The sequence below is a fragment of the Oncorhynchus mykiss genome, chromosome 20 (genome assembly GCF_057628025.1).
Source record: "Oncorhynchus mykiss isolate SJ-2025 chromosome 20, ASM5762802v1, whole genome shotgun sequence".
NCBI lineage: Eukaryota > Metazoa > Chordata > Actinopteri > Salmoniformes > Salmonidae > Oncorhynchus > Oncorhynchus mykiss.
Window position 1 is genome coordinate 11,115,250 of NC_143041.1, and position 13,940 is coordinate 11,129,189.

Consider the following 13,940-nt stretch of genomic DNA (forward strand, 5'->3'; position numbering starts at 1 on the left):
TGCCTCCCAGCAACATCAACTCTTGTGAACAGGAAGTTGAACGAGAACTAGTGAACAAGATAAAAATGGGGTAGAGAGAAGAGGGATGGGGAGTGGAGCGAGGGGGTGTGATAACACAGCAAATGGGTAAAAAAAGTGAATGGGAGGCAGAACAACAAGTTAGATGTTGAAAGGAGGAGATAATTCAGATACAGTATGAAGTCATTGACCACTAATGATTTGTGTGGGGTATTGACTCCTGCCTAAGCTGTACTGTTTAAGAGCTGTGGCATCATCAGAGAGGCTTTGTGTATTCAGGAGGTTTTACTCTAGAGGTAGAGAGAGGCTTTGAGTATTCAGGAGGTTTTACTCTAGAGGTAGAGAGAGGCTTTGTGTATTCAGGAGGTTTTACTCTAGAGGTAGAGAGAGGCTTTGTGTATTCAGGAGGTTTTACTCTAGAGGTAGAGAGAGGCTTTGTTTATTCAGGAGGTTTTACTCTAGAGATAGAGAGAGGCTTTGTTTATTCAGGAGGTTTTACTCTAGAGGTAGAGAGAGGCTTTGTGTATTCAGGAGGTTTTACTCTAGAGGTAGAGAGAGGCTTTGTGTATTCAGGAGGTTTTACTCTAGAGGTAGACAGAAGCAAGAGCAGGGCACTGAGAGTGGTGATTGTGTTTAGTAGGAGGCATTGTAGAAGACTGGATGTCATAGTGAATTAGGAAGCTCTATCTCTAGCTCTCTATGTCTTTAAAACACACAAACAAATATGTTTAGTGTGTGTGTGTGTGTGTGCGCGTGTAAAGGTCAGTTGGTCTCTGGCAGTGTGCAGGCTTAATGTGATATGTTTGGGTTGCTGTTTATCTTAGTTTGTGGCAAAAGTCACAGAGCAAATTATCAACACTGTGACTCTGCTGTTCTGTACAGTGTACACTATAGTTTCATTTATAAAGGGTTGAAAGTTGTTTAAGAATGGTTAAATATTAGTTTAGGGCACTACTTTTGACCAAAGATACATTGTCTCCTGAATCTGCAATGGTAATCAGAAGTAGTAGACTGACAGCTGGACTGGTTGTTATTACTAGGGAGCATCTCTTTCTGTCAGTCCTGAAGCAATCCTGTTTCCACAGATATAATCACTGTAAAGAGTAGATTCCCAATGTCCTCTACTCAGACTTCTCTAGGACCCCTTCTTCCTTTTCTTCATTTTCGCTCATCTTCTATTTCCTTCTCTTTCTCCTGTCAATGATCTTCCATCTCTGAGGAACGCTGTTTGAATGTCATTAGCTGCTATTTTATGGTAATGCCCAATATCCATATCCCAAACCTCTCTCTCTAAAATGCTTACACGGTAACCATCTCTTTGTCTCTCTCAGGCTTTTGACGAGTGATGGTTAATGCGCAGTCTATAAAACACACATGCAGGCACAGAGACCTACACACACATACACACACCAGTCTATAAAACACGCATGCAGGCACGGAGACCTACACACACATACACACACCAGTCTATAAAACACACATGCAGGCACGGAGACCTACACACACATACACACACCGGGGTGACCGAGAGGCAAGGGATGGTAGTCTGTGTCAGCAGGATGCCCTGTCAGCACACACACACACACGCATGCACACACTCCTCTCTCCTCCCTCCCAGTTTAACATTGCGCTGGAGTACGTGTGCCAGAATGAGCACTGAGCATTAGAACCCTTTTGAGAGGAGTAGGAGGAGAAGAGGAGTAGGAGGGGAAGAGGAGAAGGGGAAGTGGAGTAGGAAGGGAAGAGGAGAAGGAGGGGAAGATGAGTAGGAGGGGAAGAGGAGTAGGAGGAGAAGAGGAGTAGGACGGGAAGAGAAGGAGGGGAAAAGGAAGTGGAGTAGGAAGGGGAGGGAAGAGGAGTAGGAGGGGAAAGGAGAAGGAGGGGAAGAGGAGTAGGAAGTGAAGAGTAGGAGGGGAAGAGGAGTAGGAGGAGAAGAAGAGTAGGAGAGGAAGAGGAGTAGGAGGTGGAGAGTAGGATGGGGAGGGGAGGAGCATTAGAACCCTTTTGACTCTCTCTCTCACTCACTCACACACACACACACACACACACACACACACACACACACACACACACACACACACACACACACACACACACACACACACACACACACACACACACACACACACACACACACACACACACACACACACACACACACACACACACAAAGTTAGTTTAATACCAGACAGCCACAGTGAGAGAGAAGGCATACTCCACTGAGATGGGGATGAAGGGGCAGAGTGAGAGAGAGACAGACAGAAATAGAGAAGAGGAGAGGTTGAACCCCTGCAGGAACAGTAAGGACAGATGAAACCAGCAGGAGGACCTGGAGAGGAACACATCTATACTCATCTAAAGAGGACAGGAAGAGGAGCAGGAGGAGAAGAGGACTAGGACGGGAAGAGGAGGAGGTGAAGAAGAGTAGGAGGGGAAGAGGGGAAAAGGAGGAAGATGAGAAGGAGGGGAAGAGTAGTAGGTAGGGAAGGGGTGGGAGGGGAAGAGGAGTAGGAAGTGAAGTAGGAGGGAAAGAGTAGAATGAAGGGAAGAGGAGTAGAAGGGGAAGAAGAGTAGGAGGGGAAGAGGAGTAGGAGGGGAAGAAGAGTAGGAGAGGAAGAGGAGTAGAAGGTGGAGAGTAGGAGGGGAGGAGGAGGAGGAGGTGAAGAGGAGTAGGAGGAGAAGAGGAGTAGGAGGGGAAGACTAGGAGGGAAAGAGGAGTAGGAGGGGAAGAGCAGTAGGAGGGGAAGACTAGGAGGGGAATAGGAGTAGGAGGGGAAGAGGAGTAGGAGGAGAAGAGAAGAGGAGTAGGAGGAGAAGAGGAGTAGAGGGGAAAGGAGAAGGGGAAGTGGAGAATGAAGGGAAGAGGAGGAGTAGGATGAGGAGTAGGAGGGGAAGACTAGGAGGGGAAGAGGAGTAGGAGGAGGAGAGGAGTAGGAGGAGAAGAGGAGTAGGAGGGGAAGAGGAGAAGGGGAAGTGGAGTAGGAAGGGAAGAGGAGAAGGAGGGGAAGAGGAGTAGGAAGGGAAGAGTAGGAGGAGTAGGAAGGGAAGAGGAGAAGGAGGGGAAGAGGAGTAGGAAGGGACGAGTAGGAGGAGTAGGAGGGGAAGAGGAGAAGGGAAAGTGGAGTAGGAAGGGAAGAGGATAAGGAGGGGAAGATGAGTAGGAGGGGAAGAGGAGAAGGGGAAGAGGAGTAGGAGGAGAAGAGGAGTAGGACGGGAAGAGAAGGAGGGGAAAGGAAGTGGAGTAGGAAGGGAAGAGGAGTAGGAGGGGAAAGGAGAAGGAGGGGAAGAGGAGTAGGGGGGGAAGACTAGGAGGGGAATGGGAGTAGGAGGAGAAGAGGAGTAGGAGGGGAAGACTAGGAGAGGAAGAGGAGTAGGAGGGGAAGAGGAGTAGGAGGTGGAGAGTAGGGTGGGGAGGGGAGGAGGAGGAGGAGGTGAAGAGGAGTAGGAGGGGAAGATGAGGAGGGAAAGGAGTAGGATGAGACGAGAAGTAGGAGGAGAAGAGGAATAGGAGGGGAAGAGGAGTAGGAGCAGAAGAGTAGGAAGGGAAGAGGAGTAGGAGGGAAAGATGAATAGGAGGAGAAGAGGAGTAGGAGGGGAAGACAAGAAGGGGAATATGAGTAAGAGGAGTAGGAGGGGAAGACTAGGAGGGGAAGAGGAGTAGCAGGATAAGTGGAGTAGGAGGGGAAGACTAGGAGGAGAAGAGGAATAGGAGGGGAAGAGGAGTAGGAGGGGAAGACTAGGAGGGGAATGGGAGTAGGAGGAGAAGAGGAGTAGGAGGGGAAGACTAGGAGAGGAAGAGGAGTAGGAGAGGAAGAGGAGTAGGAGGGGAAGAGGAGTAGCAGGATAAGTGGAGTAGGAGGGGAAGAGGAGTAGGAGGAGAAGAGGAGGAGGAGGGGAAGAGGAGAAGGGGAAGTAGAGTAGGAAGGGAAGAGGAGTAGGAGGAGAAGAGGAATAGCCCTGTAAGTAAATCACCTTAAGTGTGCATTGGGAGTGGCGAGAGGAGCAAAGAAACATCCCCAAATATGACCAAGAACATCATCTTAAGCTTCTCCCATCCAATCACCAACTCCCTCAGCCCCACCAGACCTTAACATGCTTTGATAATGAGGACAATAACGAACGATCGCAGCTTTGAGAAAAACGTCACAAAGTCAAAGTAAAGAAGAGACTCAGGGTTCGTGTTGTCTGTGCTGAAGTGGTGGTGATGGAGTTAGTAGTTGTTAGTGGAGGATGGGAATTACTGTAACTATAGAGGAAAATACATTCACATTTTCAGGTGTTGGAGATCAATGAATATGACCAGCAAAATGTAAAGACTTTACCACCATGTGTGGTTTTTTGGCAACAGTTCAACCCTACATATTGTTTAACCACAGATGATTTCTCTCCTGGTTCAAGCCCATGGACATCGTTGTGATCCTGTAGGATCCCAATCAATTAATAGTTAGTAATTCCCATAATTGATTCACAAAATCTTCCCAATTACATCTCCACCTTGTCCCATTGTGTTAGGGTTGGAGCCCAGGAGCGTTATGCCAATGACACAAGAGTCAATTAACTGATATTAAAATCATGACACCTTCCTTCTTAACCCAAATCTCACCATGGCCTTTCTAAATGAAGGTTCCAAATGATGCATTGATTCTAGATTAATTACCATGAGAGTGAATTACAATAATGAGAATTCACCGTAACGGTGATGCAATAATTTTGGGTTGTGGGTAGGGATGTGTTTTGAATTGTGATTATGTAATTCGGTAATGAACGGATACTGCTTTTTAACCCTAGCCTCGGCTTCCAGACGTTCTCGTTTGTTCTGAACCCTAACGCTAACTTCATGTCCACACCCCGGTTTAACCCTAACCCTAGTCATAACCCTAACTTTAACCCTAACCCTAGTCATAACCCTAACCCTAGTCATAACCCTAACCCTAGTCATAACCCTAACTTTAACCCTAACCCTAGTCATAACCCTAACCCTAGTCATAACCCTAACTTTAACCCTAACCCTAGTCATAACCCTAACCCTAGTCATAACCCTAACTTTAACCCTAACCCTAGTCATAACCCTAACTTTAACCCTAACCCTAGTCATAACCCTAACCCTAGTCATAACCCTAACTTTAACACTAACCCTAGTCATAACCCTAACTTTAACCCTAACCCTAGTCATAACCCTAACCCTAGTCATAACCCTAACTTTAACCTTAACCCTAGTCATAACCCTAACTTTAACCCTAACCCTAGTCATAACCCTAACCCTAGTCATAACCCTAACTTTAACCCTAACCCTAGTCATAACCCTAACTTTAACCCTAACCCTAGTCATAACCCTAACCCTAGTCATAACCCTAACTTTAACCCTAACCTTAGTCATAACCCTAACTTTAACCCTAACCCTAGTCATAACCCTAACCCTAGTCATAACCCTAACTTTAACCCTAACCCTAGTCATAACCCTAACTTTAACCCTAACCCTAGTCATAACCCTAACCCTAGTCATAACCCTAACTTTAACCCTAACCCTAGTCATAACCCTAACTTTAACCTTAACCCTAGTCATAACCCTAACTTTAAACAGACAATTAACTGTGCAAGGGTGCCTATCTACCCTCTACATGTCTATACAGTATCGTAGACTATACCTAGCTGTCAGTCTACCTGCCGGTCAGTTTACTATCGTTCTCCCATATGCTCATGGATATTCATAGATGTACCATGGTGACGCTACAGTAGTGTAACTCTGCAGTCATTGTCAGCAGAATGCAACACACCACTCCCCTCTCATTCCATCACAGCAGCCCAGATTTACAATTTACCTCTGTGCGTATGTATGCGCAAGTGTCTCGTCACCCCCCTCACTCCCTCCCCACCCCCCTCACTCCCTCCCCACCCCCCTCACTCCCTCCCCACCCCCCTCACTCCCTCCTCACCCCCCTCACTCCCTCCCCACCCCCCTCACTCCCTCCCCACCCCCCTCACTCCCTCCCCACATTCTCTTCTCTCTCTCTCACACACACACAGAGAACTAAATGAAAATAATCTAAATCTGGCTTAAGTCAGAGCATTGCGTAACTCATACAGTTTAACTGTCCAGAGGTCACATTGATAAAGACATACTTGCTTAACTGGTCATTTCTTGGCAGAGCCAACTCACTAAATTGACGACCGGGTTGGAGTACTTTTTGAACCTTTACAAACTCTGGTTTTAAGCTACACCATCCAAAACCTCAGTCAACACAGTGGAGGTGTTTGACTGATTAATCCTTTGAGGAAATGGATATCGTTTTTGTCATTACTAATCCATTCGATATGACATTAAAAGTACACCAATGCAGTATGTCCAAAATTCATAGCATTATTTTAACTGCTGTGAATATGCAACTATCATACTGAATAAGATCATGAGAAAAATGTCAAGATTGGGCAGCCCCTGTCTATCTCCCTCCCCTTATTGTCAATTTCCAGCACCTCCCAGGACTCAGGTGATTCAGACCAGACTCCCTGAGGCTTTATGAGCTAAAAAGCCCCAGGATCAAAACACAGCGAGTGTGAACTCAGAGGGAGGGGTGGTGTGTGTTTTCAGGACTCAAAGCTGTCCCCTGAAACAGGGTTTCCCTAAGAGAGCAGACAGCGTAAGTATGTGCAGAGGGAGAAATTGGGAGTATTAGTTGAAATTCAGCGATGTGGATAATACAGTATCTGCATGAAGTAATAGGGGGGTGGGGAAAATGTGTGTTTGTGTGTTGGGGAGGTCCAAAAATGTCCTATGCTTAGACGTTGCTGACGCCTGACAGGCCTTACATAGGCTGGATAGGCATTTTAAGTATCAGCTAACCCCGTTGGTCAGTCGATGACACACAACGCAACCATTGGTTGTTGTGTCACCTCGCCTTAGCTATGGAACCCACCCTTCATGTTTTAGCTACCGGACCAATTACATCCTGACCTGCTGATTCTGTTGGATAGGGAGCGTTGCTGCACAGCTATTTTAGGTTTCTCTAATGTTCAATCGGGTTCAAGTCCGGGCTCTGGCTGGGACACTCAAGGACATTCAGACTTGTCCCGAAGCCACTCTTGCGTTATCTTGGCTGTGTGCTTAGGGTCATTGTACTGTTGGAAGGTGAACCTTCGCCCCAGTCTGAGCAGGTATTCATCAAGGATCTCTCTGTACTTTGCTTAATCTTTCCCTTGATCCTGACTAGTCTCCCAGTCCCTGCTGCTGAAAAACATCCCCACAGCATGATGCTGCCGCCACCATGCTTCACCGTAGGGATGGTGTCAGGTTTCCTCCAGACTTGACGCTTGGCATTCCGGCCAAAGAGTTCAATCAAACCAAGGCCCTTCTCCACCAATGGCTCAGTTTGGCCTGGCGACCAGCTCTAGGTAGAGTCTTGGTAGTTCCAAACTTCTTCCATTTAAGAATGATGGAGGCCACGGTCACGATCTGTGCCTCGACACATAACTGTCTCGGAGCTCTATGGTTATTCCTTCGACCTCATGGCTTGGTTTTTGCTCTGACATGCACTGTCAACTGCGGGACCGTTATGTAGACAGGTGTGTGCCTTTCCAAATCATGTCCAATCAATTTACCTTACCACAGTTGGACCCCAATCAAGTTGTAGAAACAACTCAATTGAAATAAGGATGCAGCTGAGCTCAATTTCATGTCTCGTAGAAAAAGGTCTGAATACTTATGTAAATAAGGTATTTCTGTTTTTTAAAATTTGCTAACATTTCTAAAAACATGTTTGCTTTGTCATTATGGGGTATTGTATGTATATTGATGAGGGGAGGGAAATTCTTTAATCCGTTTTAGATAATAAGGCTGTAATGTAACAAAATGTGGAAAAAGGGAAGGGGTCTGAATACTTTCCGAATGCACTGTATAGGGCTATATATATCAAACTAGAACAGTATTATCTATTTTGGATGCAGAGAGAAAGGCTGCAAGAGTGCTTGTGCATGCACTGCTGTAAAGCAACGATATTAACATTACAGGCTGTTTTAAAACTCTGTAGCTGAAATTTAGAAAAAGTACAATCTTTACAACTAAAAGATACCAGGTGCAAATGATATTATATTACTGTAGCATAGACTATGCTGCAGCAAATGCAGGCCTACCTGTCACAAGAAAACAAATGATTAGATTAGTCTACATTGTGAACTGCGCTCCATACTGAGATGGGCTGTCTGTCCCCACCCTGAGCATTGATTGATCATGCAGAGAAGACAGATTTAGGCATTGTATATAATTTAAGTTCCCATTTCACGTCTTGCTGTTCTTAGAAATAATTGACCGTTTTTTCTGTTTTTTTTTTTTTTATCCAGGGAAAAGGGAATGGTTTTGGGTGGTAAATCCTCATACATCTCAGTAACCAGGTTCCCACCATTTAACCCTAAAGGCACCCTATTCCCTATATAGTGCATGACTTCTGACCTGGGCCTATTCGACTCGGGTCAAAAGTAGTGCACTGTATAGTGTTATGGAATATGTTAGACTGCAGACTACCACTTCCACTCAATTCCCCCAGGGGGCAGCAGCAACCGTGTCCAAGTGCTGAGCCTGACTGATAAGCACACAAGAGCTGCCAATTAATGTGATGTTCAGTCAGTGTCCCAGTTGATAAGCCGTGAGGCTGCTGGGTTAGTTTAGGCCGGTTTGTAGTTTTCCTTTTTTTAATCAGTTTGTTTCTGTCACCATCTGAACATAATAATCAACTTGGGCTTGCCGACCCAATGTAATCAAGACAATGCTGGACCTAAGATAAGGTTGCCATCTCTCTGGGCACATGTGCATCCAAAGCAGTCCTCAAATGCTGATTTCTCACATAAATGTACACATTAATTTAGGTTAAAGACCAGTTAACTTGGCCTAAAAACAAAAAGTGCAGTTGATCTGTGATGGGTAACTCTCAAGCAGTATTTTGTCAATGATAATGTCGCCCTCCAGTGGCTATGTCCAGTGCCACAAAAACTGTACCAAGGTATATATAGACAGTCACCAAATCAGTGTGCATTTACAAATGGTTATGGTATAATAAAAACAACACACATATTTTCAAGTTTATTGCATTTTTTATATATATTTTTTTCATATAAAATGACATGGTCCAAGTTGTTTGGAAACCAAGCCATGACCACTTTATTCCCCACCTGCTATTCTATGCAACTGGGAAGAAAAACATGGACAATCAATAATACACCCCCCACATACAGAAATGCATAGTGGTCTAGCAAACACCTCCAGTAACTGCCTCCTCCAATGAGGTTCATTTCACCAATTGGGGTGCGTTCAATTCAATACAACGTTTGCTACGTTGCGTGGCGGACACGCTTCCCCAAAATGGCGTGTACCGTTCAACAGCCTTTGCCGTACATTTGCTTCTGTTCGGATAGTGCAGCGAGGTGTGGTTGATCAATATTGGTGTGACCATTTGAAAATCGTATTAACTCGTGCAGCACACACCATACACAACCTCCCTCTGGGCCACCATAATCAACCCGCTTTTCCACTGGTCGTTCAGTACAGTGCAGTTTCCGTTGAGCTAAACATTAAATACCATTGTAAAAGCTCCTCTGGTTTGCACCAATGAGGTTCGATTCATTATTTTCCACCAATGAGGTTTGTTCATTACAGCTTTCCACCAATCAGTGCAGGCACCACTGACACTTTGGGTCTGCCCTCCACGTGTATTACCCTTTGTCACCATAAGGGTGTGTCATAGACCAAGCTCCACTAATGCAGTACCACCTCTCACCCACTGCCTCTGATCTAAAGTCAGTTTTGCTCTTCAGCCTGTCCAACTAGAGTGAATGCAGGGCAAGGCCCCCGGTCTCAGTGAATGTGGCTGGGCCAGGTAACCTCCAGAGTGGTGGACCTGCTTATCAAGTAAGAGTGTTTGCGTGAGAGAGATAAGAGCCTGTACGCAGTATGCGTGAGCGTGTGTCTTTGTGTGTGAGTCTTTACCACTCCTCACTCCGTAGAAGCTACAAACAGGAGTCCCAGTGCAGAGTGAGGTCCGAGCTGTCCAGAAAGTCTACTGAGAACACACTAGGGAGCGTGTGGGGGCCCAGAGGGGCAAGACTCGTTCCCCCTCCACCTCCCATGGAGATGTCTAGCCAGTCCATGCTGTCCAGGGCTGGGTCCCCGAAGTCAAGCCCTGCTGGGTGGGGGGAGAAGCCCAGGTCACTGGTGTCCATGTCCATCGGTGAGGGGGGATGGTCCAGGATGCTGGAGGTGCTCAGCATTTGGCTGTGGAGGTCGTCAATTAAAGTCAGGCCACCGTCAGGCTCCACTCCCAGGATGGGCGTGCCGGTGGTGCTCTCCAGGAAATCCTCCAGACGACTACTTCCTGGGCAGGGCAATGGCTGCTGGGAGGGCAGGGCGGGTAGGGAGGGCTCCGGAGGGGGTGTGGGGGGCGACAGGTGGAGAGGGGACGAGGGAGGGGTGGGGGGGTTGGAGTGGAGGAGGGCCAGGGAAGGGTCTGCTCGGAATCCAGAGATTTCTGGGTGGGGAAGAGAAAGAAAAAGCATAAATATTAACAATTATCAAACAAATGGGTTGGCGCTCATGTGTTGGCAGTAACACCGTACCCACACCGGCCACGCGCATCGGCCATCGTGCGCAAATTGATTTTGTCCCCCCACACCAAACGCGATCATGACAAGCAGGTTGAAATATATTTATTTGGGTACAGGTTGAAAATCATTAAACATTTATGGAAATTTAGCTAGCTAGCCTGCTGTTGCTAGCTAATTTGTCCTGGGATATAAACGTTGAGTTGTTATCTTACCTGAAATGCACAAGGTCCTCTACTCTGACAATTAATCCACACATAAAACGGTCAACCGAATTGTTTCAAGTCATCTCTCCTCCTTCCAGGCCTTTTCTTGTTTGGACTTTATATGGTGATTGGCATCTAACTTTCATAGTTACCATGACAACCAACCAAACTCAGTTAATCTTTCAATCACCCACGCGGGTATCTGCTTCTATAAACCAAATGAGGAGATGGGAGAAGCAGGACTTGCACCGCGTTCAGCGTTACAAAGAGAACCGACCTCTATTTTAGGGCTTGGCAACGCAGTCTCTCATTGGCACACGCGACGCGAGCGGTGTGGTCAGCATGTAAGACATTATGAAGATATTTGTGTGAGTGTTGTGTGTACACTGCTCTGTTCGATTACCTCCACTCTTCAAGAGGATGTCAAACAGGTCGTCCATCTGTTGACTGCTCAGGCCGTTCTCCTGGGGGCAGAGAAGACATTTAGTACAGTTTACAGTACTCACGGCTGTTTAACAAAACCGGCAATGATGTACAGTACTATAAAATCAACAACATACTGAGCAAATTTGAGATAAGACCAATGCTAACAGATGGACAGAGAAAATGAAAGATGGAAGAGAAAAATAATGAACAGGAAAGACATGGATAGACATGTGCAGAAGGACATGGCAGGAGTGAAGGACATACTTTGAGGCGTTGAGTGGAGGAGAAAGAGGTCTGTTTAGGAGAGGGAGGGGTGAACAATGTGTGCCGGTCAAAGGTCGGACACACTTCTCTCTGAAAGGGTGGAAGGAGAGAATAAAGAAAGGATGAGGGAAGGGCTACAAAGAAAGAATAAATGCAAGTAAAAAATATAGTTGCAGATGAATGAAAAGCCAAATATGGGATGACAGTGGACATGCCATGAATGATCATTGCAGAATTGGTCTTACCTTGAGGAAGGGGGAAGCTGTGCTTGGGCTTTCAGACGAGTTTGACACCTCGTCAAAGAAAGGATGGAGATTGGGCGGAGCGGAGACAGACTGACTTGGCTCTGTTACTCCATTGGTCATGCCATTGGTCTCCAGATGTAGAACCGCCTTCTGTTCCTGAAGGAGAGAAAAAAGACAGTGATGATTTTAAGAGTATTGCCAGACAGTGACAGCTAAAATTGTGTGTGTGTAAGAGCAGACTTTGTATATGCCTTGATTAGTTGTAATTCTCATACCTTTTTGATAGGCTGGTTGACAGGGCCTGGTTGTAACTGTTGTTTTGATTGAGTGTCAGAGCTGAGTATCTCAGCTGGGGATTGGCTGGGGAGTTTGCCTGGAGTTGACTGCAATCGCTAGAGGACAAAATAGGGAGATTGAATTCACCATTAAACATGGATGGATTTTGATTAAGCTGGCCCGGGTGAAAAAGGATTGCATTTGTTTTGGACCGGGCTGCATCCCTGGTGTGAGTCCCGCTCTGGCCGACGTTGAAATCGGCAGAAAAAAACAAAAGTGACGTAGGTTAAGCATGTGGAGTAATGAGTAGGGTTTCACATGCAAAAGTGATGGCTTTTGATAAAAACGCTTTATGTGCCTTCCCAATGAAAACTAACATATTTTATGGAAAAGGTAGGTTTTTGAACGATACATAAGGCTGCCTTGTTGACAATATGACTGGGAGAGTCAAAATCACTGAGTCAAAATGCAAGCAGAGATCTCCCGCTCAGACAAAAAAAGAAATGGGATACATGACTTGAAAAACATAAGCCTACGCAACATTAACCAATTAAAAACACTTCTGTAGTAATGAGGTTTGTGCAGTAGGCTATAGGCCCAATACATTATCACTGCACATTGGCAATGCTTGAATTGCCCTTCCAATGTTGTTCTTCTCAGACCACTTTGAAACCTCCCTGGACGTGGCTGCAAGACTAAACCTGATGGAAGATTGGTGCAGGAAGCTCATCCATGGCTATAGGAAGCACTTAATTGCAGTTATTTTGACCAAAGTCTAGGGTGTCAATTTTGTCAATGCCATTTCTGTTAATTTTCTGATTGAAATGACTATATTGAGTTCAGAATTAAAAACAAAAGGTTCTGTATTTGTTGAGTCTCTCTCTAGCCATGGTTTTCAAAGTTTTGAAATCTCACATGATCAACATTGCTGTGCGTACATAGCTTCGTTATACAGTTTATGTTGCGAGGAAACTGCAGACACTGATCCGAGCTATCTGATTGGCCAGCAGTAGGCCTATAGATGCACTTGATTTGCTCTCTGGGCCTGGTGGGTAGGCAGAGTTCTACCTTCAGACATGAAATGGTTCAAAATTGGAACACTTTGCCTTCCCGGCGCTAGGGCTGTTGAATCAAGTGCACCTGCTTTCAACAGTGTGAAACGAATAACAAAAAATAGGAACGCAAAGCTTTATCGTTGTTTTTTTTTACAGAAATGTTTGGTGATCGACTACGAATGGCTTGGAGATTGACCAGTCAATCGAGTTGGTGACCACTGTACTAAGCTATATGGAATTGTTTTAAGCAGGTCATTTAGCTATTTGATTTACTGCTATTAGCCCATACAAAAGCATTGAATAACGGATTCACTACATGGAACAACAGATAGCCCCCAAAACAAATCTAAAGGAAGTTTGTTCTGAAGTGTCAGTCCTATATCCGAGAGATACACTATACATACAAAAGTATGTGGACATCCCTTCAAATTAGTGGATTTGGATATTTCAGCCACAATTGGTTGCTGAAAGGTGTATAAAATCGATGCAGAAGTGCAATTGGCGGATGTGGTGGATTGAGACGCATCTGATGCAAAAAAACATGTCTCTAGCTTAAACTGACAGAGTTTATTGTGGATTTTTGTATTATGCTAACTCGATTTCCACGAGGCCACGGACATCCAACCGAAGTGGTTTACTGCACCGTGCTACCATATTTCACAATAATTTCTTCTTTGGGATAGGGGGGCAGTATTTATCACGTCCGGATGAAAAGCGTGCCCAGAGTAAACTGCCTGCTACTCAGGCCCAGAAGCTAGGATATGCATATTATTATTAGATTTGGACAGAAAACACTCTGAAGTTAACTGTTTGAATGATGTCTGTGAGTATAACATAACTCATATGGCAGGCAAAAACCTGAGAAAAAT

At 45.5% G+C, this 13,940-nt stretch overlaps 1 protein-coding gene across 8 annotated transcripts in view; it reads right to left on the reverse strand.

Annotated features, from left to right (window-relative positions):
* Positions 1-9,076: 9,076 nt before the first annotated feature.
* Positions 9,077-13,940, reverse strand: part of LOC110499104 (myocardin-related transcription factor A) — a 43,625-nt gene continuing 38,761 nt past the window's right edge. For 4 of the 8 annotated variants that reach the window (XM_021576006.3, XM_036955960.2, XM_021576009.3 and 1 more), the window contains 5 exons: positions 12,016-12,132; positions 11,741-11,896; positions 11,496-11,585; positions 11,209-11,269; positions 9,077-10,526 (listed from right to left, as the gene is read on the reverse strand). In XM_021576006.3, coding sequence (XP_021431681.3) covers positions 10,009-10,526; positions 11,209-11,269; positions 11,496-11,585; positions 11,741-11,896; positions 12,016-12,132 — 942 coding nt within the window. In that variant the 3' untranslated portion in view covers positions 9,077-10,008. The remainder of the gene's footprint in view (positions 10,527-11,208; positions 11,270-11,495; positions 11,586-11,740; positions 11,897-12,015; positions 12,133-13,940) is intronic. The other 4 variants (XM_090212190.1, XM_036955961.2, XM_090212191.1 and 1 more) reach the window with 1 other exon arrangement.